The sequence below is a fragment of the Polypterus senegalus genome, chromosome 4 (genome assembly GCF_016835505.1).
Source record: "Polypterus senegalus isolate Bchr_013 chromosome 4, ASM1683550v1, whole genome shotgun sequence".
NCBI lineage: Eukaryota > Metazoa > Chordata > Cladistia > Polypteriformes > Polypteridae > Polypterus > Polypterus senegalus.
This window is the reverse complement of record NC_053157.1, coordinates 123,127,457-123,151,489: the sequence shown is the minus strand read 5'-3', so window position 1 is coordinate 123,151,489 and position 24,033 is coordinate 123,127,457. Positions and strand designations below refer to the sequence as shown.

The window sequence follows — 24,033 nt, the reverse complement described above, 5'->3', positions numbered from 1 at the left end:
GGGGAAAAAATGTATTTGAACAATTTAGGCAGAAAGCATTAGGCATTTAGGCATATATAATATTTTTATATATTTGGGACAAAGAGACATTTTCATTGATTTATTCCTCTGCTTCACAGTATAACATTAAAATTCAGATATGATTGAAGTGTTCATTGTAGACTTCCATTTACGGGTATTTGCATACACTTCAGTCACACCATTTTAAAAATGCCAAAACATTTTCTAGATGGTCTCCCACATTTCAGGGCACAATAATCTTTCAGACATAGCAATTGTGGGTATATTGAATCAGTCATATTTAGCAGTTTGTTGCAATTCCTTTGCATCCAATTACTGCCTGAAGTCTGTGATTCATTGACATGAGTGGGTACTGAGCATTTTCTCTGGTGATGCTCTGCCAGACCTTTAATGCAGCCACTACTTCTCATCTATTGGTCATTTGTATGGGACTTGTTATTTACCATAGGGAGAATTCTTCTGTCATCACCAGTGGTTTAAATGGTAAATGGTAAATGGCCTGTATTTGATATAGCGCCTAACTAGAGTTCAAGAACCCCCCTAGGCGCTTTACAACACAACAGTTTACCAGTCTGTTTGCGATTACTGAGCTCAGCAGTGTGTTCTTTCTTCATAATAATATTCCAGACAGTTGATTTACGTAATCCTAAGGTAATTGCTAATGGTTTTATTCTTGTTTTTCAGCCTCTCAATAGCTTTTTTGAGTTTTATTGACACAGCTCATCTACTCATGCTGAACAATGGGAACTACAGACTGGAAAGGTAGTCTGTAGGTAGAAGCAAGCCTAGCTATCTTATGACTGCACTAATGAAGCAATTAAACACACCAGAGTAATCACAAAACCTGTAATTTCATTTGTCCCAAACAATGTGCGCTGAAATGGCGGGACCATGTATAAAACGTGCTATAATTTCTAAATGGTGTGACCAAAATGTATAAAAATACCCTTAAGTTAAAGTCTGCAATGTATACCTCTATGCCATCTGAATTATTTAGCGGAGGGCTAAATTTCGGGTCTAAATGTCTTTGTCCCAAACATTATGGAGGGCACTGTATATCATGAAACATTCATGATGATTTTTATATTTTTGACTTGTTATCAATACATTGTTTTCATTGTACGATTGTGACTGGGACACACATAAGGAAGAACTTCATTGTACTGTGTAAACCTGACAGCAAAGGACAGACCTCTGTAGGAAGATGGGACATTGTTTTTTTTTTGGTAGAGAGAGTACAATTTAATAACTATGACTCACAGATAAATGCTTATATTTTGGATGACTCTATCTCAAAATCTTACCATTAGATGTATATATTTTGGTGTTTTGCAGCATTGTAGCAATGATGGACCTGAATGCCCAGCTGCCTATCTGGAGAGGTTATGTTTTGAAATGAAAAAAGGTTATAAAGAAACAATGCTTCAACTTGTCCTATCTCCAGTGCATATTTTTATGAGTGACAATTATCAGGTAAGGTAAACAATTTGCAGTCTATCATATTATGGTTCTGTTAAACCATTTTAATTAAGTCTAAATATTAATTTAATAATTAAATGTATGCCTTTTTTGTAAAAGTCTAAATTCAATGAAATCTGTAATGTCTGGCAACTTTAGAAATAAGCATGTGCCCAGGATAATTAAATCTATTGATATCAGAATATATGAATTGAAGGACTTGAAGTTGAGTATACTAAGTGAGCACACACATTAACACTGATGGTGAATAAGAAACTGGAGTTCTGTATGTAAACTCTTAAGAATTCATCAATCAAGTAAAAACAGTCCATCATTACTCAGAGAATACAAAATAAATCCATCCAAGAAATAGCAGAAATACCAGGAGTGGTTGAATCAACCAGCTGGTACATTCATAAAGAGATGAAATGCACTGGTGAGCTCAGCAATACCAGAAGACCTGGACAACCATGAAAGAGAGCTGTGCTGGATGATCGCAGAATTCTTTCCTTTGTGAAGAAAAAACAATTCATTACATTTAGCAAAACCAAGAAAACATTCTAGAAGGTAGGCCTATCATTGACAAAGTCTACAATCAGGACCCAGAAGTACAGAGGGTGTACCACTAGGTGCAAATCATTGGTAAACCTCAAGCAGAGGAACGACAGATTTCAAATCCATTGTGGTGGCACACAGAGCCCAAATTTATAAAAAATGTTTCATTGTCCAAATACTTATGGCCCTAACTGTAGATATATTTTGAACCACGTTGGTATGTCTTCTAGGGCAGTAATGTGAATCTCTTCGTGTTATTTTTATTTTAATTGACAGTAAGTCCAGAGAATTCACTTTCTGAGGGCAGTGCTTAGAATATGTAACGTTTGACATCCAACCAATTACTTATGTTTTATGTTATATATGTTATTGTTATGTTATATTATTAAGAAAACAATACAAAAAATAAATGACTAAACAAATTAAATCAGTGTCAAAATCAAAAGAAAAATTATTTCTATTTAGTTCTATTCGGTTTACTGTTGGATTCTTTACTTTAGTTACTGTGAATTAGGCCAGAGTAGCACACAGTTTAACACACTTACAACTGTTAAAGGAAAGCACATAACATGCAATGAATCAGATAACAATCCCGGTTTCAAATTCATCATGCTGTTTATATAAAGAAAGATTGAGATAGGTAAAGTATTTTTCATCTAGCCCATTCTTGGGTGCAAAATAGTTCACCACCATAGCATTTGCAAAATATCAATGACTCTGGGAAAACAAAGCAGATTTTTAGGATGGTGTCCGTTACTATTGATGATGCGTCTACTGTCGAGTTTCTTTCTGAATAAAATGAGTGATAACTTTATTAAATTCACAATTACTCTAAATGATAACATTACTCTTAAACATTTCTACTAGAGGTACCAAGAAGACAACATTATTTATATCATGTTTCCCTTTAAAATTTTTATTCAACCTTAGAGGCCACCATCAGATGGAATGCTCAGAGATGGCCACATCAGTCTATCTGGACTGCAGCTTCGTGCACATGCTATGTTTTCTGATGAAGGTTTACCTTTGGGTAGTGATACACTGGAATATGCCTGGCTGATAGATGTTCAAGCGGGTGCATTGACTGCTAAGACAACGGTACCCCAGGTATTTTTAAAGTCTCAAAATATTACTGGTAACATTGCTGACAGGTTAGCTGAAAATTTTGGATTCAGCTTTATCTTCTTTCATTTTGCATTCTCCTGTATCTTTTGGTAGTAATTAATTAATTTAATACGTAATTCTTTTCAGTTATATTTAGCTTAATATGAACTCTTGCATCACACAAAGTTAAATCATGACTGAGTGAGGTTTAATAGTAAGGTGAAAGTCATTTGAATAATCAATAGAGACCAACATATTTTTGTATTGCATTATTGTATGATTAATTAGGAAATCTGAAAAAAAGAATACCATGTTTGCTTTTGTTTTTGATTTGTTTTTAATTAGTTATTATTTTATAGTTTCTGTGTAATTGTTAGGATCGCACACCTGTGATATTAACTGAATATTTAATGTACAGTATGTTGGGAATCAGTAGGGCATCAGTGTCTATTAGTATGAATGTTTTTTGCTGTCTTTATGAATTACAGTGCATCCGGAAAGTATTCACAGTGCTTCACTTTTTCCACATTTTGTTATGTTACAGCCTTATTCCAAAATGGATTAAATTAATTTTTTTCCTCAGAATTCTACACACAACACCCCATAATGACAACGTGAAAAACGTTTACTTGAGGTTTTTGCAAATTTATTAAAAATAAAAAAATTGAGAAAGCACATGTACATAAGTATTCACAGCCTTTGCCATGAAGCTCAAAATTGAGCTCAGGTGCATCTTGTTTCCCCTGATCATCCTTGAGATGTTTCTGCAGCTTAATTGGAGTGCACCTATGGTAAATTCTTTCCGGATGCACTGTATTTATATGCACATAGTCTTCTTCTTTCTTATGTCATGCAGTATTCTGAAGGCAATCTAACAAATCAGTATACTTAATAATAACTTTGAATGGGGCATTCATGTAGGTCTGGTCAGATTTTATTTTTTTAATTCATTAAGGACTAAGCATGAGACATGGATGATACTTTGGTTTGTGATCTGAATGTGCGTGTGTGTTTCTGAGCTTGCGTGGTTATGTACATTATATTGGCATCATATGTGTATTTTATAACATCTCTGACACGAGAGAAGGCATTTTATTTCATATAGTATCACTTGTAAATCTTGCAGGTCCTGCAGTTGAGCTATATATTTGTCTTGGACTACAGGGGGTCCTCGGGTTATGACACAGTTCCGTTCCTACAACAGTGATGTAACCCAAATTTTGGTGAAAGTCGAAACACACCCTAGCCTAAGTCACTTACCTATCCTAACACATTTGCAAAATCATAATCTAGAACTTAAAAACACAACTAAGCCACAGAAAAAGGAAAATGACATAAATATACTGTACTGTACACTGTACTGTAGTAACAGAAAAAATGACAAAAAATGAGTGTAAAAAAATCTTAACCTTTATTCCTTACAATGTCTGATTTTCACTTCCATAGTGATGGCTTTCCCCTTCTTCGTAGCACTACCAACTAAAGACTTTCATTTAGGAGCCATGATAAGGGCCACAAAATCGCCAAACAAAGCCACACAAACGGAACACTCCCTCCTCGCACAACGAAACTAGTTTGCCAACTCCCTCATTCATACGCTGAGTTACTGTGTATTCTTCCACTGCGTGCAACCAGACTGGTTCATCCATGTAGTCTGTAAGTGTGACGCTAATGGCATAAGCCAAAACACTCATGTCTCAATTTTTTTTGTTTTTATGTGAGTGAGTGTTGTAAACTCGAAACATTGTATGTCGAGACATTGTAACCTGAGGACTCCCTGTATTATGCTTTGATTTTATCTGATGTGACTATTCTGGTAGACCTTGCTGAGCATGCACATACAGTACCAACACATTTATTCTGAATATGATTTTGTGATGTGTACGGAAACTGATATAACCTAAAAATCCTCTATAACTCCCTTTGTTATTGATTGGAATCTAAAAGTTAAAATTTAGATGGGAAGGTCTATAGTTTTGGTCTAGAACTGAGCAGTTAGATTTTAAAGTAACATACAAACATGACATTTTTTGGAAAATAGAATCTTGCTAAAAATGATTGTTTTGTGTACACAATCACTTTAGCATGTGCCTAGCATGCATCACAAACAGACTGCATTTTTCAAATGATGTGGTGTGATTATCGCAAACGTAATATGTTAAAACATGTATTTGCTTATTTATGCAAAAGCAGTTTTTACGCAGTATGCTCAAATGTTAGAACATAGATCATGGCCCCTGAATATACCTTGGTTTTCTGAAAGGTTGTCAGAATAAGAGTTTTTTCTACTCATATACAATATATAATTCTGTATAAAATCATACTGTAGTGCAGGTTGTTTCAAATGTTCTGCTTGTTTTATGTGTCACAGTGCCAGAAATTAATTGAATGAATATTGAATACACCTAGTAGATATAGTGATCAATATGCTTGAATCTTATACTGCACTGTACTATACTGTAAGTCTATTCAACTTGTAAACTGCTGGTAAATTTGTATGTTTGACTAACATGTGGTATGGTAGGTAGGGCTTGTAGCTTTGGTCATGTGCAGTGGAAATCTATCTGAACATAATTCAGTGTTGTCCTGAAGTTTGAAGTACATTGTAGCTGTACATTGTAGCTGTACAGTATTTGTTTGTTTTGTATGTAAGACAGCAAAGTGTCTTTGTTATAATAAAGGTAATTGTCCTAGACTAGCCTATCCCTGGCTGACTGGCAATTTGATAGCTACTTATGTGGTACATCTGTTTATTTGGATAGAGAGACTGCTGTTACCAATATGTCACACTTGTCTGCCTTTATATAATTAATCAATTTCGTTTATTGTTGATGATTTAAGAAAAATAGTCCACTTTAGAATATGGAACTTCTTCCTATCTCAGTGCTCCTTATTTATTTGCAGTGTTTTTCAGAAATCCTCATTCTTTTGAGTGTGTGCACACGATGATGTTGATGAGTAAAGCAGCTAACAGTAGGGTGTTGTAGAATATTGAATCACTGTCTCCTGACCCTTTGAATTGTATTTTGTGCAATTTTAGAATGTGTTGGTTAAATGACATACTGCATACATTTTTTTATCAGAATGTCACAACAAAGAGCTTGATCAGTGCTATAGGAATATTAAAGGTGCTTATAAATCTAGAACCAAGCCTCCATTCTGTTCATCAGATCATAACTGTGTCCATCTGATTCTCACATATTCAACAGGTTTAAAAGAGAAAAGCTTGTAATCAAACTAATCAAAGTCTAGGCCGAGGAATGTACTGAGTTGCCTGCATTGCTATTTTGAATTGATGTTTTAAGTGGATTGTATTTAAAGAATCTCGTGCTGATATTGACAAACTGACAGACACAATAATCTCATAGTTCAATAGAACTGAACAGACGAAATTACAGAAAGACCTAAAACGTAATATACACCTGCCAAAGATTAAGTATAAAGAAAAGACTGAAAGTGAATTTCTGCCTGACAACCTGGTTTATTATTGAATGTTATAAAAATAAATGTTAATAAAATTTACTATTACCTGGATCAATAATTCACTGTATTGAATTTAACATTTGAGAGAGGTTTTTACTTCAAGAATTATTCAACAAAAGACCAGAATTAGAATTGAAGGTGGAAGTTAGCACTTTTTGATGAAAGTGATGCCAGAAAACTCAAACAAACCAAAAATTACAAAGCTGTGGCCCAAAAGAATAAGTTAATGCCTGTTTCAATCCGGTACAGAGCAAATATGAATAATATGCAATTGTTCCATGTTCAAACTTTGGAAACATAACATTTTTATTCAGTAGCCAAAACTGTCTTAACAAGTTGCTGCTGATTTGTTACTTGGTCTGCAAAAAAAAGCACAAGTGACATTTTTGTGGAAATAAAGACAAAAATAAACATATTTAATGTGTATGAGTTCACTGTCTATATAGTTTGGATAAAATTGCATTTCTGGCTGAAAGTTTGGTGTTAACTCACAACTCTCAGAATTCAGATACTGTTGTTTTTTACTGAATTGGCTGAAGTATAGCTCCAAGTTTATAGCATATTCCTGTGAATTTTCCAACTTGAAAACTTACAGCATATTTATAGTCTATCCAAATGCACATGGACACAGCATTAATCCTTTTTGAAGGCATTGTTAGTTACCCTCCTTCCCCTTCAACAATAATAAAATGGCAGGCTGCAGAGGTGGTGGAATATTACAAATAGTATACAAAGTGTGTGATAACTGCTGATAACAAGCTGACCTATGATCATATTAATGAAGAAATCTGTAAAACAAAAATGACTAGCCTAAGGTTAGGTTCAAGCTACTGTGTTATCATTTAAGATTGCAAACATTAGTTTCACGTTTCATCTTCTGTACACACTTCCCCTAGCATGTTTAACCCTTGTAAACCTTTCTTTTGAAAACTCTTTCCAGAGTCTTATATTTTTGAAAATGCAAACGCATTGTTGCAGTATAGATAGGTAAAATCATGGAGTTTTGGAAAGTATACTTTGATCACATTCCAATTGGTTCATCCTTATTTTGTGACCCCCTCCCTGATTGGACTTGGCTCATTACAATGTTTCCTTCCCTGACTGGTCATCCTTTATGGAAGCAATTTATATTCAAACATAGCAGATATACAGGTGTTGCTTTCCATTGTGTTTTTTATGTTGCTTGCCTGTAGATAGATAGATATGCATCTGAATTGCATTTTGTACAATTTGAATTCTGCATACATATGCAAAAGACAAATAGTTTGCCGTTCGTTAAACTTTTGTGATACATCTCTTGGTGCTGTAACTATCCCTTCAGTGAGCACACTTCTTCAGTACATACAGGGTGAAGTGTGCCCAAAGTAGGCAAGTGGCTATGTCATATGCATTTTGATTATTTTAGTGTGGGCAGAAATTACAAAATAATGTTAGTGTGAACATAGTTTTAGTTTAAAAACACTGTTTTTAAATGAAAGTTTAGCAGTGTGATTATAACCTGAAGATATACAACACAAAGGTATACTTACACTTTTTATAAATCGTTTATTTAATCTGTTGTCACTTCTGTATTTATATGTTGGTTTGGAAACCTTTAGCAGTATGAACAAAAACTGTCCAACACTGTCAAAATGAGTAGTAAACTGAAGGCTACTTACTGTCTGAGAAAAATCTTGTCAGTTACCTTCCTAATGTGTTTGATACAGTGCAGTGAGAGACAGCTGCTGCAGATCAATAATTTTTCTAAGTTTAAATTTCTTGAGTTAGGTACAATTTACAGTATGTGTGCAGTACAGTATTTCTCTGCTGCTTGCATATACACCTCTTCATTGGGAAGAAACACTACTTTCCCTGATGGCAACATGAATTAGACAATCTACAAGTCTCCAAATTAAAGTTTAAAGCTCAACAATATCTACATACTTCTGTCATATCAGGAGGGAGGGACTTGTCAAAATCTGTTGGCAAAAAGCCTCCTCTCGAGGGAGTTGAAATTAATTCAGAGAAAGTCTCGGCTGTCAGGATTTCCTTTTATAATAGATTATACAGTGCATCCGGAAAGTATTCACAGCGCATCACTTTTTCCATATTTTGTTATGTTACAGCCTTATTCCAAAATGGATTAAATTTGTTTTTTTCCTCAGAATTCTACACACAACACCCCATAATGACAACGTGAAAAAAGTTTACTTGAGATTTTTGCAAATTTATTAAAAATAAAAAAACTGAGAAATCGCATGTACATAAATATTCACTGCCTTTGCTCAATACTTTGTCGATGCACCTTTGGCAGCAATTACAGCCTCATGTCTTTTTGAATATGATGCCACAAGCTTTGCACACCTATCCTTGCCCAGTTTCGCCCATTCCTCTTTGCAGCACCTCTCAAGCTCCATCAGGTTGGATGGGAAGCTTCGGTGCACAGCCATTTTAAGATCTCTCCAGAGATGTTCAATCGGATTCAAGTCTGGGCTCTGGCTGGACCACTCAGGGAGATTCACAGAGTTGTCCTGAAGCCACTCCTTTGATATCTTGGTTGTGTGCTTAGGGTCATTCTCCTGCTAAAAGATGAACCTTCTCCCCAGTCTGATATCAAGAGCGCTCTGGAGCAGGTTTTCATCCAGGATGTCTCTGTACATTGCTACAGTCATCTTTCCCTTTATCTCCTAGTTCCTGCCGCTGAAAAACATCCCCACAGCATGATGCTGCCACCACCATACTTCACTGTAGGGATGGTATTGGCCTGGTGATGAGTGGTGCCTGGTTTCCTCCAAACGTGACGCCTGGCATTTACACCAAAAAGTTTAATCTTTGATTCATCAGACCAGATAATTTTGTTTCTCATGGTCTGAGAGTCCTTCAGGTGCCTTTTGGCAAACTCCATTCGGGCTGCCACGTGCCTTTTACTAAGTAGTGGCTTCCGTCTGGCCACTCTACCTACAGGCCTGATCGGTGGATTGCTGCAGAGATGGTTGTTCTTCTGGAAGGTTCTCATCTCTCCACAGAGGACCTCTGGAGCTCTGACAGAGTGACCATCGGGTTCTTGGTCACCTCCCTGACTAAAGCCCTTCTCCCCCGATCGCTCAGTTTAGATGGCCAGCCAGCTCTAGGAAGAGTCCTGGTGGTTTTGAACTTCTTCCACTTACGGATGATGGAGGCCACTGTGCTCATTGGGACCTTCAAAGCAGCAGAAATTTTTCTGTAACCTTCCCCAGATTTGTGCCTCGAGACAATCCTGTCTCGGAGGTCTACAGACAATTCCTTTGACTTCATGCTTGGTTTGTGCTCTGACATGAACTGTCAACTATTAGACCTTATATAGACAGGTGTGTGCCTTTCCAAATCATGTCCAATCAACTGAATTTACCGCAGATGGACTCCAATTAAGCTGCAGAAACATCTCAAGGATGATCAGGGGAAACAGGATGCACCTGAACTCAATTTTGAACTTCATGACAAAGGCTGTGAATATTTATGTACATGTGATTTCTCAGTTTTTTTTATTTTTAATAAATTTGCAAAAATCTCAAGTAAACTTTTTTCACGTTGTCATTATGGGGTGTTGTGTGTAGAATTCTGAGGAAAAAAATGAATTCAATCCATTTTGGAATAAGGCTGTAACATAACAAAATGTGGAAAAAGTGATGCGCTGTGAATACTTTCCGGATGCACTGTATATAAACCCCGTCATAAGTTATGTAGCACATTAAATGCTTTGTATTAAGTGTTCCCTGAGCCATGTTAATTGCTACGTGCTTCTTAAACTGACTTCCTCTTGCACTAAGAGGAGGTGCAGGCAGCACACAGAATACATTCATTTCATGATATTTCTTCTCCCTGAATATTTAGAATGCTAAGATAAATACTTGATATAATTTTCATGATAAAATGCATTAAAGCATGTATTAATCATGTGGGGGCATTCTGGCTTGGAGGTTGTACTGCTGCCTCACAGCAAGGGGGTCTCGTGTGTTCCCTGCCTTGAATTTGTATGTTTTTCTGGAGGGTTTACTTGGGAGTGCTTTAGTTTCCTTTCAAAGTCATGAAGGATGTGGGGTTTTGTTATGCTATATTGCCCCTGCTAGTGTATTGCTCATTTACCCTATGATGTGCTGGTGTTCAGGATTTGCTCCTGCCTCACACACAGTGCTTGCTGGGATGGGAGCAACCATGAATGGATGACATAATTAAACATGTATAAAGAAGAATTTTTTTTTTTAAGTTCTGAACACTCCATGGTCTAAGTTTATAGCTAGTTTTAATTTCACAAAGACGTTTATCGTGTGGTGATGTGGAGAAAGAAAAGGAAGGATAAGAACTGGGGGTTTGGTGCGTCAGACAGAGACAGCACGCATGCAATAAAGAAAGCCCACTCAGAAGAACATCCATTGAATTCTGTGTTCGTGTCTCCGACCACCAGATCACGAACCCAACATTTACACAATATTTAAGTTAAAATTGTTCGATACCCATTCATACATCCAGTTATTTGGAGCCTCGTCACACCTGCAATAAAGTTCTCTACACTGAACGTACACCTGTGGACCCCTTATTGCGAGGGAGCAGCACTACTGCCACACTAACATGCATGTTTAAACACCTGCTTTAATGCATTTCATCCCGAAAATGATATCAAGTATATATCTTAGCATTCTAAATTTTCAGAGGGCAGGAATATCATGAAGTGAATGTATTCTGTGCAGTGATCGCTGTCTGCGCCTCCTCTTAGTGTAGAGAAAGTCAGTTTAAGAAGTGCGTAGTGATTAACAACTAGGTCTGGGAACACTTAACACAAAGCATTTAATGTACTACATTAACTTATGATGAGGTTTGAGAAAATCTAGTAAATTAAACATTGATTTTAGGATGAAGTTTAGTTTATGACATTCTACTTTAATTATAAAATAAACTATGAGAATAAAGTGGAAATATCGACTTTAATCTTGACATAAGCGTCGAGAGTGGAAATGTCGAGAATAAAGTCAATATGTCATCTTTATTCTCGACATACAGGTTTTTTTTTTCTTCCCTGTGTCCGTATTTTGTTTTCTTCACCGTGTCCCTAATACGATTCCGCAGGGCTATACCACAAATAGCATTATAAATGCAAGTTGCAGTTTAATTATTTATGTATATAGCTTAGCTTGAAGCAAGGTCCATTTTAATGCAGTTTGCCAAAATGATGGTTCAGTTGGTAAAGATGTCATCACCAAGTGCACTTGTTTTATTTTATTTTTATTTGGTGAATACTGTGTAATGCACCTGGGCTTAATAGTAGTATTACTGGAAGTTGCACTATTATTTATTTTATTGTTATTATTTATTAGTTTAAATATAATGCAGTTTAATGATGGTAAAGTTGTTTAAAAAGTCACTTTAACATCTCACTGGGCAGAGATTGTAAACATTAACAGAAAGTGTAGTTGGTTTACCAAAAATATTTACTTTTTATTCCTTTTCTAAGTCATATTCACTGCAATACAACTTTTGACAAACACCTTTGGATATTTTACTAGGTCTAAATTCCTCTTTGGATGGTTGAAAATATGTTGTAATAATATGTGAAAATTTTAGTTTAAGTTGTTTGCAAAATTTGTTCAATAAAAAGTTTCTATATTTTGACTGCAACTGTCATGCAACATGATTCCTTCTCTTCATTAGTGCTACCCCCTTGAAAACTATTACTTTATGGGGCCATGTAAACCTGTATTAATACTTGTGTGTACATTAAAATGTTTTTGTTTTTTTTTTAACAAATGTAATATGTATATATATAATACAGTGGAACCGAAGTAATTTTCCTCATGGGATTGTATGTAAATACAATTAATCTGTTCCAGACCGTACGAACTGTATGTAAATATATATTTTTTAAAAATTTTTAAGCACAAATATAGTTAATTATACCATAGAATGCACAGTGTAATAGTATACTAAATGTAAAAACATTGAATAACACTGAGAAGACCTTGAACAACAGAGAAAACCAACACTGCAAGAGTTCATGCTATAGCGCTATGAACAGCTCGTTAAAAACACTTTTTTTTTTTTTTAATAAGTTTTAAGCACAGGGAAAAAAATGAACATTTGAAACCTCCATAATTTAATAAACCACCAAGAAAAGTAACATTGCAAAAAATGCACGCTATGAATCAATCGCTGTAAACAGAAGTGAAGTGGAGGTTAAAATCCAATAGAAAAAAGTCTTCATTAACACTAGAATTACCAGAGCCTACGAAAAAACTCGTAATTCCGTCCCACCTTAAATAGCTTCTTAAATCCCTTCACACCACTCCGCTAGCGTCCTTTGTCCTCTAAATGTGCTGATAAAGAGAAGCTAGGAGCAGCCGGCTATTCCATCCCCCCACCAATTTAGAACGTGCACGAACTTCTCTCAGCTCATGCCTGGATTGAGTATCTGGGATTGAAGTGGAGTTTTAGAGTGGAAATAATAGATCGTTATTTGGAACACACGCATTTCATGTCTGTTCCGTTTCTACAGTAATCTGTGTCAACACATTGTTAAAACAGAAACGTTTTTTATATTCTAGTAATAGATGACAAAATGCAGGCATAAACTATATAATGTATGAAGCCTGAAGTCCAAATAGCAAAGAAACATTTTCATAAAAGGTTCAAATATAACACAACAATTGCGCTTTTATTCAAAAATATAACTGCAGAAACAAAAAGCCGCCTTAACATGCGACATTGACAGTCGTTTATTATAACTGCCACCGTGGTACAATAGAATCAGTTCTCGCCTTGGAATCAAAAGGTCGCGAGTTCGATCCTGCACCACTCCGCTTTGAGAAGTAAACTGCTCTTAGTCTTACTATTTTAGAATAAAAGCATACATTTGATTTCAGTCTGTAACAGCCGGTGCAATTTATGATCCTTGTAAAGGTTACCTTGTTTTTTCATTCACTTTTCATTCTCTCAGTCGCGTTCAGAATCAATCCATACAACCCCATCTGACACGGCTGTTTTCACTAAAGACGCGCTATAGCTCTGCAGTGTACCACGATGCATACTAACGCCCCCCCCCACCCAACCAGGTTCTGACACACAAACGCTGGTGAAGCTGCCTTCTTCGTATCTCACCGTCACTTGCTTTTCTTTTTATTCAGTTTTATTGAGTGTTCCTGCCAGTCCCCACATGTTGCTGTATGCTGTTTCTTTTGTACTCCAGGACATGCAGAGGAAAGAATGGTAAAGAGCAGTAACTTCGGCGCTATATGCAATAATCAGACACTCCCCATCTGCCCATGTTGCTCAAACACAGGAACATATGTTGGTGTAAAAGTATAACAAAAGTACACTTTTATTCAAGTGCACTTTTTCCATCGCCTTTTCCTGTAAGAAGCAATGTACACACTTCTCTCTATGCTGTGGTTTCTATTACACACCTGAAAGAAAGAGACAATATATGTGAAAATATCATCGCACTAATGCAATAGTATTTGAAATCGAACAGTGTCAGATCGGGTGTGAATTTATGCAGGAACTGGAAATTCTCTGGTGCGGGACCTTCCCCCAGGGAAGAAAGTACAGTGTCAGGTGCTCATTCAGTGTAATAGGGACCATAGCACAGAGAGTTGTGTGCACTGCAACAAGTACACCTGTTGTAAATGTAGGAAGGACGGTCCTTGAGTGTGTGGGAACTGTTAATATTTGAATGTGATGATTTTATATAGCACAAAATGAAAATCAGCACTTTTTAGCATTGCACCATGCAAGCTGTCCTATCAATCGCCTACTGTAACTTGCTTTCTTTTTTCTTCGGTTATACAGGTAGTCTTGAATAAAAGTGCACTTGTTTTGTTTGCGAAATGAAGTGTCTGCGTGCACTTTTCATGGCGTTACACGTGTATTTTTTGAGAATTTCGAAATTAAACCTGCCCAACTTTTGTAAGGAAGCTGTAAGGAATGAACCTGCCAAATTTCAGCCTTCTACCTACACGGCAAGTTGGAGAATTAGTGATGATTCAGTGAGTCAGTCAGTGAGGGCTTTGCATTTTATTAGTATAGATGTATGTGTGTGTGTGTGTATATATATATATATATATATATATATATATATATATATATATATATATATATATATATATATATATATATATATATATATATATATATATATATATATATATATATATATATAGTAATAGTAAAAGAAGCACAAGACACTTGCATAAAGGTTTGGGGTTTTGCCCCGTATACTGTAACAAAAATAAGGTCTTTTCTTTCAGACAGAAAAATACCAAAATCATAAGACAAAGATGGCGGGTTGGGGGGACAATATAAAGAGATGGACCAGAAATCAGACGTGATGGTTGCTGGGAAGGCGTGATGGATTGTGGGAGGTTGACGTCATCTTTGGGGGACCAGAGGGAAGAAAGGAACCCGTAAGTAGAGACCATTGTGTATTCCGGGTTTTACGGCGACGTCGCTTTGTCTTTTCCACAGAAGAAAGGAGAGAGAGGTTAGAACGCTGTCTTTGTCTAGGTCTACAACTGCTTCCAATGTGTTTTGCGACATGATTTTATATATATAGGTATATATATATATATATATATAATATATATATATATATATATATATATATATATATATATATATATATATATATATCTATATATATATATATATATATATATCTATATATCTATATATATATATATATCTATATCTATATATATATATATATATATATATATATATATATATATCTATATCTATATATATATATACAGTATATCTATATATATATCTCTATCTATATATATATATATCTATATATATATCTCTATCTATATATATATATATCTTTATATATATATATATATATATATATATATATATATATATATATATATATCTCTCTCTATACTAATAAAAGGCAAAGCCCTCACTCACTCACTGACTCACTGACTCATCACTAATTCTCCAACTTCCCGTGTGGGTGGAAGGCTGAAATTTGGCAGGTTCATTCCTTACAGCTTCCTTACAAAAGTTGGGCAGGTTTTATATCGAAATTCTACGCGTAATGGTCATAACTGGAAGCAGTTTTCTCCATTTACTGTAATGGAGATGAGCTTCAACGCCGTGGGGCGGAGTTTCGTGTGACATCATCACGCCTCCCACGTAATCACGCAGTACATAGAAAACCAGGAAGAGCTCAAAAAAGCACTTAAGAAAACATGCATTATATAATTGAGAAGGCAGCTAAACAATAAGAAGCGAGCGAAAGTGACATATACAACCATATTCATGAGTTCTGCTACTGAAACAAAGCACGATGTAAACCTACACTTTAAATTAAGTTCATAGACAGGCTACGCTGGCGCTTGTAATTTAGTGCCTGCCCATATAAGGCCGTCCGTCAGCGGCAATCCAATAGCAAACTGCCACGGGTAAATATTCACGGGTGAAGGACTGTGCTTATGGAGAGGAAGATGAGATGGTCAGGGTGGTGTTTGACACAAACTCAGCTTAAACTGCGAGAGAAAGTTTTAAGTGCCAGGACTAAGGTAACATTAAATACAGCCACGGACATAGCACGAGATGGCACCAGCACAGCTGGGAACCTTCGATGCATGTACACCGAAGCGGCTCACATGAACTGATGCAGTGCACAGATAAAAGGCAACAGTTCCAAAGAGCTGAACAAAACCAATTACACAATTGAAAAGGCAGCAAAAATATGAAGCGCCTGATAAGCATATTCATAAATCCAGCTACTGCGGAAACAAAGCACACGGTGGAAAAAGTCAATGTCCCGCTAAAGGAAGACAGTGTAAAAACCCGTGCATGCAGTGTGTCAGGTCTCAGATAAAGAAGAAGACGAGCTGTTTATTGATGCAGTAAGAAACAAATCGATGAATGAAACCTGTCATCTTTACAACGATTGACAAACACGGAATGTAACTTGAACACAACACATCCTACAAATACGAACCTGATTGAAAGAAATAATGATAATCAAATCCTTGATGACAGCAACACTCAGTAACACTCACAAAACAAATACTGTATATTGACAGTCATGTTACGCTATTTTTAAAATGTTCCCTTTTCTTTTCTACCTTTTTAACACACTACTTCTCGCTATGATACGCGGGTATATATATATGTGTATATATATATATATATCCCGCTCTACATACTCGAATAATGGATTCTTTATTCGCCATCAATGATTGTTTTGGTAAAGCCATACTCAGTGTATTCATTAGATGAACGGTAAAAAAGTAAGAGCGAGGGGAGGATGACTCATTGAGGCATGCAGGCTGTAGTGCGCGTCAACTCTATCTGAATTGCGCGATCACATTTGAAAAACATATCTTTTCAAGTTCTATTCAGTCCATTTGTGTCAAACTCAAGGGTCGGGCCACATCCGCCCGGCGTAATTATATCCGCCCGCGAGATCATTTTATATACTGTATTATTGTTATTAAAGCCGGGTATATGAAGCGCTGGTAACACAATAAACTACAGATCCCATAATGCAGCGCTTCAGCTGCCTTGCATCAGGGTAACCTGAATGCAATTCAGAAGATACAGAAAACAGCATAATTAAATAAGAATCTGACACTTCAGCGGACGCTTTTAACCGTGCACAATCACAAAGTGATTTCAAGTGAAGCTACTTTTATGGGAGACACAAATGCACCAGTTCACCTTGCCCCACTTTCCCTGTTGCCAAGTACTGTTGAACCAAGTCGCCACTACGGTGTTCCCAACACGCACTTTGCTGATAAACTGAGCGCACTGCGCACTGAGTTTGCACGGCGCTTTGGTGACTTTGATGAACAAAAAGTCCGCCTACATGCGCTCGAACCTTGTGCATGTTTGGTAGCACATATCTGTGTGAGAAGCTCTTCTCAGTGATAAAGACTAACAAAACAGCACACAGGAGTCGCCTCACTGATGAGCACCTGCAATCCATCCTGAGAATTTCCACAACACAGAACCTCACAGCAAACAGAAACGAACCTGTGGCCAAAAAAGATGCCAGGCGCCCAGCTCTAAAATGACATATGAGCAAAGACAACTAAATGATTTGATTTGTTATTGCACGTAAGAGCGGGAGTCAACCGTTTTAACAAACAGCGTATTGCACTGATACGAAATAGCTGTGTGTGTATATATGTAGATATGTATTTATATGTATATATATGTTTATATATGTGTGTGTATGTATGTATATGTGTGTATATATGTGTGTGTATATATGTAGATATATATGTATGTATATATGTGTATATGTATAGATATGTATATATATATATATATATATATATATATGTTTATGTGTGTGTGTAAATATATATATATATATATATATGACAACAACACTCATCACTCACAACAGTGACAAAACAATTACATTGACAATCAGGTTACGTTATTTTCAAAATGTTTCCTTTTCTTTTTCATTGCTTCTTTAACACACTACTCTAAGCATGTAAGCTGGTATTTTGCTAGTATATATATATATATATATATATATATATATATATATATATATATATATATATATATATATATATATATATATATATAGTATGGCTGGGTGATTTGGAAGAAATCTTATCACGATAAATTTTTTCATATCAGTCAATAGCAATATATATCACAATATAGCAAATGACTGTTTCTATTGGGCTTAAAGTTGCTTTTTTAAAAAAAAAAAAAAAAGTTAAATGAGTGTCCAAAATCTAAATGATGATTTACGTATTTTTAAAAGTAAAATCAAGGATTGTTGCTGTTTATTATAAATGTGTTTGCATTTATTTATCCCTAATTGTAATGCACTAGTTCTCAAAAAAGGTAAGATGTGGCATGTTTGCCTTTTGTATACTATGTGATTAAACAGCCAATGGCACGTTATCGGGGTTTCTGCCAGCCATTCAAATTTATATGAAAGTATCACTAACAGTGAAGTGAAAAAATGTAGCAGCTTCCAATTATTCTTAGCTGTTATGTATTAGATTGGTTAATCGTAATAAAAAGTTTTAATGACAGATTCTGATCATTTAGATTAGTTACTTGTATTCTGAGATTATTTTAACAGCAGGTTTTCCTGGGGCGTGTTGTTATTAAACATTTTTAAGTTTTGATTGCTGGTCTACCTACTCTTTTATGTATAGCACTTCTCTGTTTTTTTTATAGCTGGCTACCCTGTTGGAGTGGGGGAAGACATTTGTTTTTCATGTAGTATCCCGTGAATTTGATCTTGAAAGACCAAAAACAGTAGTATTTTGTCAGCATGGTGTAGATCGTCGCTTCTGTGAGTCAAAGGTACTTTATTAATGATACTATATTTTTTAAAATTTATAAAATCTTGTGGTATGTATCTGTTTAGTTAGATCATTTAATATCTTTGTTCATCGGGGTAAATTTTGCTGCAAAGTTCAAGTCCAAAAATGTCTAAAATAAATGGTCATTTTCTGCTTTTACATTTATTACACTTGCCATTTTTTCTGTTTCTTCCCGTTTTTTATGCTTAAGGAATAACATCAGAACTGGGTAACAAATGTGTTTCATCTCTTATTCCAAGTTCATGATAAGCATTAACAAACTAGGTAAATAAAACCAAAGTAGATTCTGTGTTTAAGAATGGAATGCTTTGTACACCTGGGTCATATTTTAATATTTTGGTGTCCCAGGTGCAAGTGCTTTTAATTTCACTATGTGAAACTGAAGTTTACACAGATACATCAAGAACTTCAGAGCCATAATTCTTTACTTGTGCAGAAAGTAAACTTACTAACTAGTACAATAATTGGCTTCAGAAAGCTGAAAGATGGAAACGTTTTTATATGTCTTGACAAGTGTTTCCCAGCTTTTGTGGTGTCACAATCCAATTTTTAATTTGACAGTGTGTTCATGGTTCACTGGGTGCCCCATCACGAATTCAGCGTGATTGTCTGAGCGGTGTGAGTGGGGTGCTCCCTTTTGGTGAGTCAAGTATGATTGTCAAAGTTGGGGACAAGATTCATGAGTGATAACATGCCATTAGGTGAATCAAGCAGGATTATTAAACTTTTCCTCCTTGATGAATAAAAACGATAGTCAGGTCAGGGATTGGGAAAGTCATACTGGATTGGATACTATGAACCACTTGCGATTCTACCGCTGTGAACAGGTTCCCACTTGTTGGGAAACACTGCTGTAGACTATACCATATGATTGTTTAAATAATTTTGTATTTGTCTTTTGTTGGTATTTTGTTCCTGTCACTGTTTTAAGGAGATATCAAATACTTATTTTGTAAAGAGTAACTTTACTTTGCAACATCCACTTATCTCATGTTAACAGTTGCAGTTGCTCTTTCAGACCTCCGTTTTATCCAATAACCTAACTAAAATAGTAATTTCAAGATACCAACACAGCTTAGATAGAAAATCTAAAAATCATTTAAAGGATAAATAAAACTAATTAAATGGAGTAAAACATATAAGGTAAAATATACAGGGGTATGCTCTGGGTATTAAAAGTGGGTTTAATAAAACTCAGAATTTATTAATGAGTAAAATTCCAAATTGTCTATTTCTCAGTTTTCATTTTTAATTAGACACAGGTATTTTGCTTAAAGGTAGAAGTGATCTTTGATTACGAAAATTTTTGATCGCAAAATAGCATTCACATTCTTTTCCCAGTTTATCATTACAAAACAGTTCTATGCGGTACATTACAGGAAGAAGAATTCTTACCTATTACTTTAACTGTTAATTCTAAAAAAATAACTGTGTCTTAAAAAATATGTAAATGAGTATGACACCATGATGAAAGGATCACAGGAGAGGATTTCATTTACACTGAGTGTGTGGATCAGAGAAGCAGCACAGCAATCATGTGCTGGCAGCGTGGCTGTGCTAAGGAAGTATGTCATACTCCAGCATGCATTTTATCTGCCTTGTTACTTTTTTGTGTTGTTTATGCATGAAACTGTACATTTCTGTCTTTAACTTTTATCTCTTATTTATACAAAACAGCATGTCATGCTAAATTCTTGAATTTGCTTTTGATATTACAAGTGACAAGTATTAAGAAAAGGAAAAGAAAACTTTAAAAGTGTGAATCATTATAGACATGCTGTATTTTCTGCACCACAAATTGGAGTATGATGGAAATACAAAGTGTTGTGCATTTCATTGGCACAGAATGGAAGGGAAGAATCTGAAGGGTGTAGAGAGGGAATCGGGTAACTGTCTAGGTTTTGGTAGAGTGTTTTACCTCATTGATTAGTTCAAAAGTTATACTTTTAAGTGCCTTGATAGGCCTAAAATAAATGTAATAGAAAAAAAAGAAAAACATAATTGCAAGTGTAATTTGCACCCTTCCAAAAGTTTTATATGTAAAACAAAATATTTAAAGCTTTATAAATGAATTAAGTGAAAAAAAAAATTGTATGTTTTACCATTCTTTGAATTCGTCATATAATAGCTTTTTTACTTTAAAACTGTAGCTGCCATGTGTCCCTGGCCCATGCCTTGCCTCTGAGGAGCTGAAGTACACCATGACTCGCATAGCTATTGATGGAGCAGACCTATTTGTTGTTGAACAAGGATGTGCTTCCAATATTAAGGTAACATATCTTTTTCAAGCATCATTGGTTTATAGATCAGACAAACTTTTTTTTTTATTGGGTTCTTACTGTACTGATGAGAGATCTAACATTTGTTGGACTGCATTATAAATTGATGCAGGACATGTCTTAAGATGGACAAAACCCAAGCACCAGTCCCCCCAGTGTGGTTGTGAGATGCTCTTAAATTAGAATTCTGCTCTCTATAACCCTAAAGTTGGATTCTGAAAGTTTATTAAGTTGAAGGAAAAATGTATAAACCTCTCCAAATATGTTTGATCCCTTGATGTTAAACTGGTCCTTCATAGTTCACACTTCAAATACAAACATGGGCCACAGCACATACACAACACATAGGACATTAATATACAATTTGCTGAAATTAAGATTTTGCTTATTATGTTTCTTGTGACGATGTACAGTGTGAAGTGAAATTCCAAGGTGCTAATGATGGTTTTATTTATGATATTTTTCTTACTTTTTACATTGTTACACCCATGCATGTCATCTTAATTTCTTCTTTCTAAATACTCAAACTACCCGAGCTTAACTGATTTTTATAAATCAGGTTTTATATGGTAAAGCCCCAAATGTGAAAGTTTTAAAAGATGATTTGGGTCTCGGAATATTAAGCAAACCGGTGTTGGAAGATCTCGGATTACAACTGAGAGCGATTGGGAGTGTAAAGGGATAGACATTTCAAAATATAAGAAGCAAGATTGTTAATTAAGTATACTTAAAACTAAATTCTAAAGGACACAGGTAACTAGTGTAATGATACTAAAGCCAATGAAATCTGCTTTGATTTTATTTTTTTGGTTACGTTTCTTGCTGCTTTATTTTGAACTATCTACAGCCACTTTAGGTCTTTCTTAGCTGGTACTGTTAGTAGTGCAACACAGTGATCCAATTTACTGAAAATAAATCTGTCCACTCGTCGTTATGAGGATTTTACCTCACATTATTTATTTATTTTTTTTTTGTATCCATTTTCATTCTGTCATTCTATGGAAAACACAAGACATTAAACAGAGAAGCCCCTCTTCAATTTGCACATATTACATTGTCACATCATTTGAACTGGAACCTGTTCCCCGTAAAAGGTATCGGGCTATCACAAGTGAAAATTGGGGAGGTTGTCCGGGATTGGCCATGACCCACCTGTGACGCTGCCGCTGTGAATTGAGCGCCATATGTGGTGTGAGGGTTTTGCTGGGGGTTGGCCACATCCTACTTGCAATGCCGCCATGGCTCACAAATTAGGGAATGTAAATCCAGTCTAATGGGAGAACATGTCGAGTAATTGTAATAGTGAGCTCTTTATTAATTCCTGTGCTATAACATATACTGTACATTATCATGGATTTCTGATGTACAATTATTATAACTTGGAAAGAATTTCCTACCTGTTAGGTAAGACAGAAAACATCTTTAAGCACTACCATAAAAACCCAGCCATGGACTAAGGTGGCTAATGAGAATGTGATCAAATACTGTTCTCCGTCTAAGAGAAAAAGAACAGATACAGTTTGTTGTTAGTACCTTCATACACCACCATATCATTACAATTTTCTGTACTATGATTTGATCTAAACTCTGACTAATCCTTATTAATAATAGAGCTTTATCCAAGTAATCATTTTACTGCTGAAAAACTTTTTTTTTTTCTAGAATTTTACTTAAAAAAGGCAGACTAGTGGTAGATCTAAAAGTGCCTAACATAGAAGAATCAAGAAAAGCTTGTTGGAAATGGATCAGTGACACAAGTAGACAGTTATAGCTATGGAATTAATTGACAGTATTCTGGTAAATCTGTTTAGTAAAGGAGTTTATTTATTGTATGGAGCACACCGAGTTTCAACAAGGTTTGCTTTTGAGGACTGTGTTATGTTACATTTTATATTGCTTTATTCTTTTTGTTCTTCTTTTTATTAATTTTATTGTAATCATTCCATACAAATTGATCAATTTTTACAAAAAATAGGATTGAGAACAAGTCGACCCCCACCCCTGAGAGAAAGAGCATGGCCAACAGGGTAAAGCTTAAGGCTTGTAAGCATACCTAAATTGATGAGTTTGATTGGCCAATAGAGATGAATGGAGAAGAAAAAGAAATGCGGAAATAATTGCTTCCTCCATGATTTGAGAGCTTATTCTAAAATATTATTGATTAGATCCTGCCATGTACAGATCCTCTGAGTATTTGATTTTTTCAAATTTCAAATAGTATAACAAATCGATTTCCCATTGACTTTAAAGAGGAGAGTTCGGATTCTTACAGTTTAGCAAAATAAGTCTGCGTGCCAAGAGTGTAGTGAATACAATCACAGTTTGTTTGTCCTTCTCCACTTCTATATTGCTTTTTTCTTTAAAAAAATCTGCAGATGCCTCACTTGTACCCTCTGAAGCTCTCAGGATCCATTGCATCAAAGGAGCTGGGTTTAATATGGTTGAAAACAATACTCTTGAATTTTCCACATTTTCATTTGTAAGTTTACAAGAGTAGAAATGTCTCCTAAGGCTGGGTTTATACTTCACACGATGTGACGCATGCTGCAGCGGACACTCCTGCTACACAAGCGTTGTACTGTTTATACTTGTGCGCATACTTTCTGTAAATCTGGAGGAATCCACCAGGTGGCAGTGCGAGATATTATCACGGTGGGAACTGGTTCGGCTTCACTGTGTTATGAATTGCCTAGAACACCCATTAAATTCCGATGACATCTTACTGCAATATCTCTGAAAAGGATATTTAATGATGTGTCCATTCGAGCAAGCATTGAGCATGAGGCTGAAACAATCTCTGGATGGGC

At 35.5% G+C, this 24,033-nt stretch overlaps 1 protein-coding gene across 9 annotated transcripts in view; it reads left to right on the top strand.

Moving 5' to 3' along the window:
• kiaa1109 (KIAA1109 ortholog) overlaps positions 1 to 24,033 on the top strand; it is a 388,609-nt gene that overhangs the window by 170,622 nt on the left and 193,954 nt on the right. For all 9 annotated transcript variants that reach the window (XM_039751238.1, XM_039751239.1, XM_039751244.1 and 6 more), the window contains exons 22-25: positions 1,357 to 1,494; positions 2,965 to 3,141; positions 18,799 to 18,927; positions 21,098 to 21,217. In XM_039751238.1, coding sequence (XP_039607172.1) covers positions 1,357 to 1,494; positions 2,965 to 3,141; positions 18,799 to 18,927; positions 21,098 to 21,217 — 564 coding nt within the window. The remainder of the gene's footprint in view (positions 1 to 1,356; positions 1,495 to 2,964; positions 3,142 to 18,798; positions 18,928 to 21,097; positions 21,218 to 24,033) is intronic.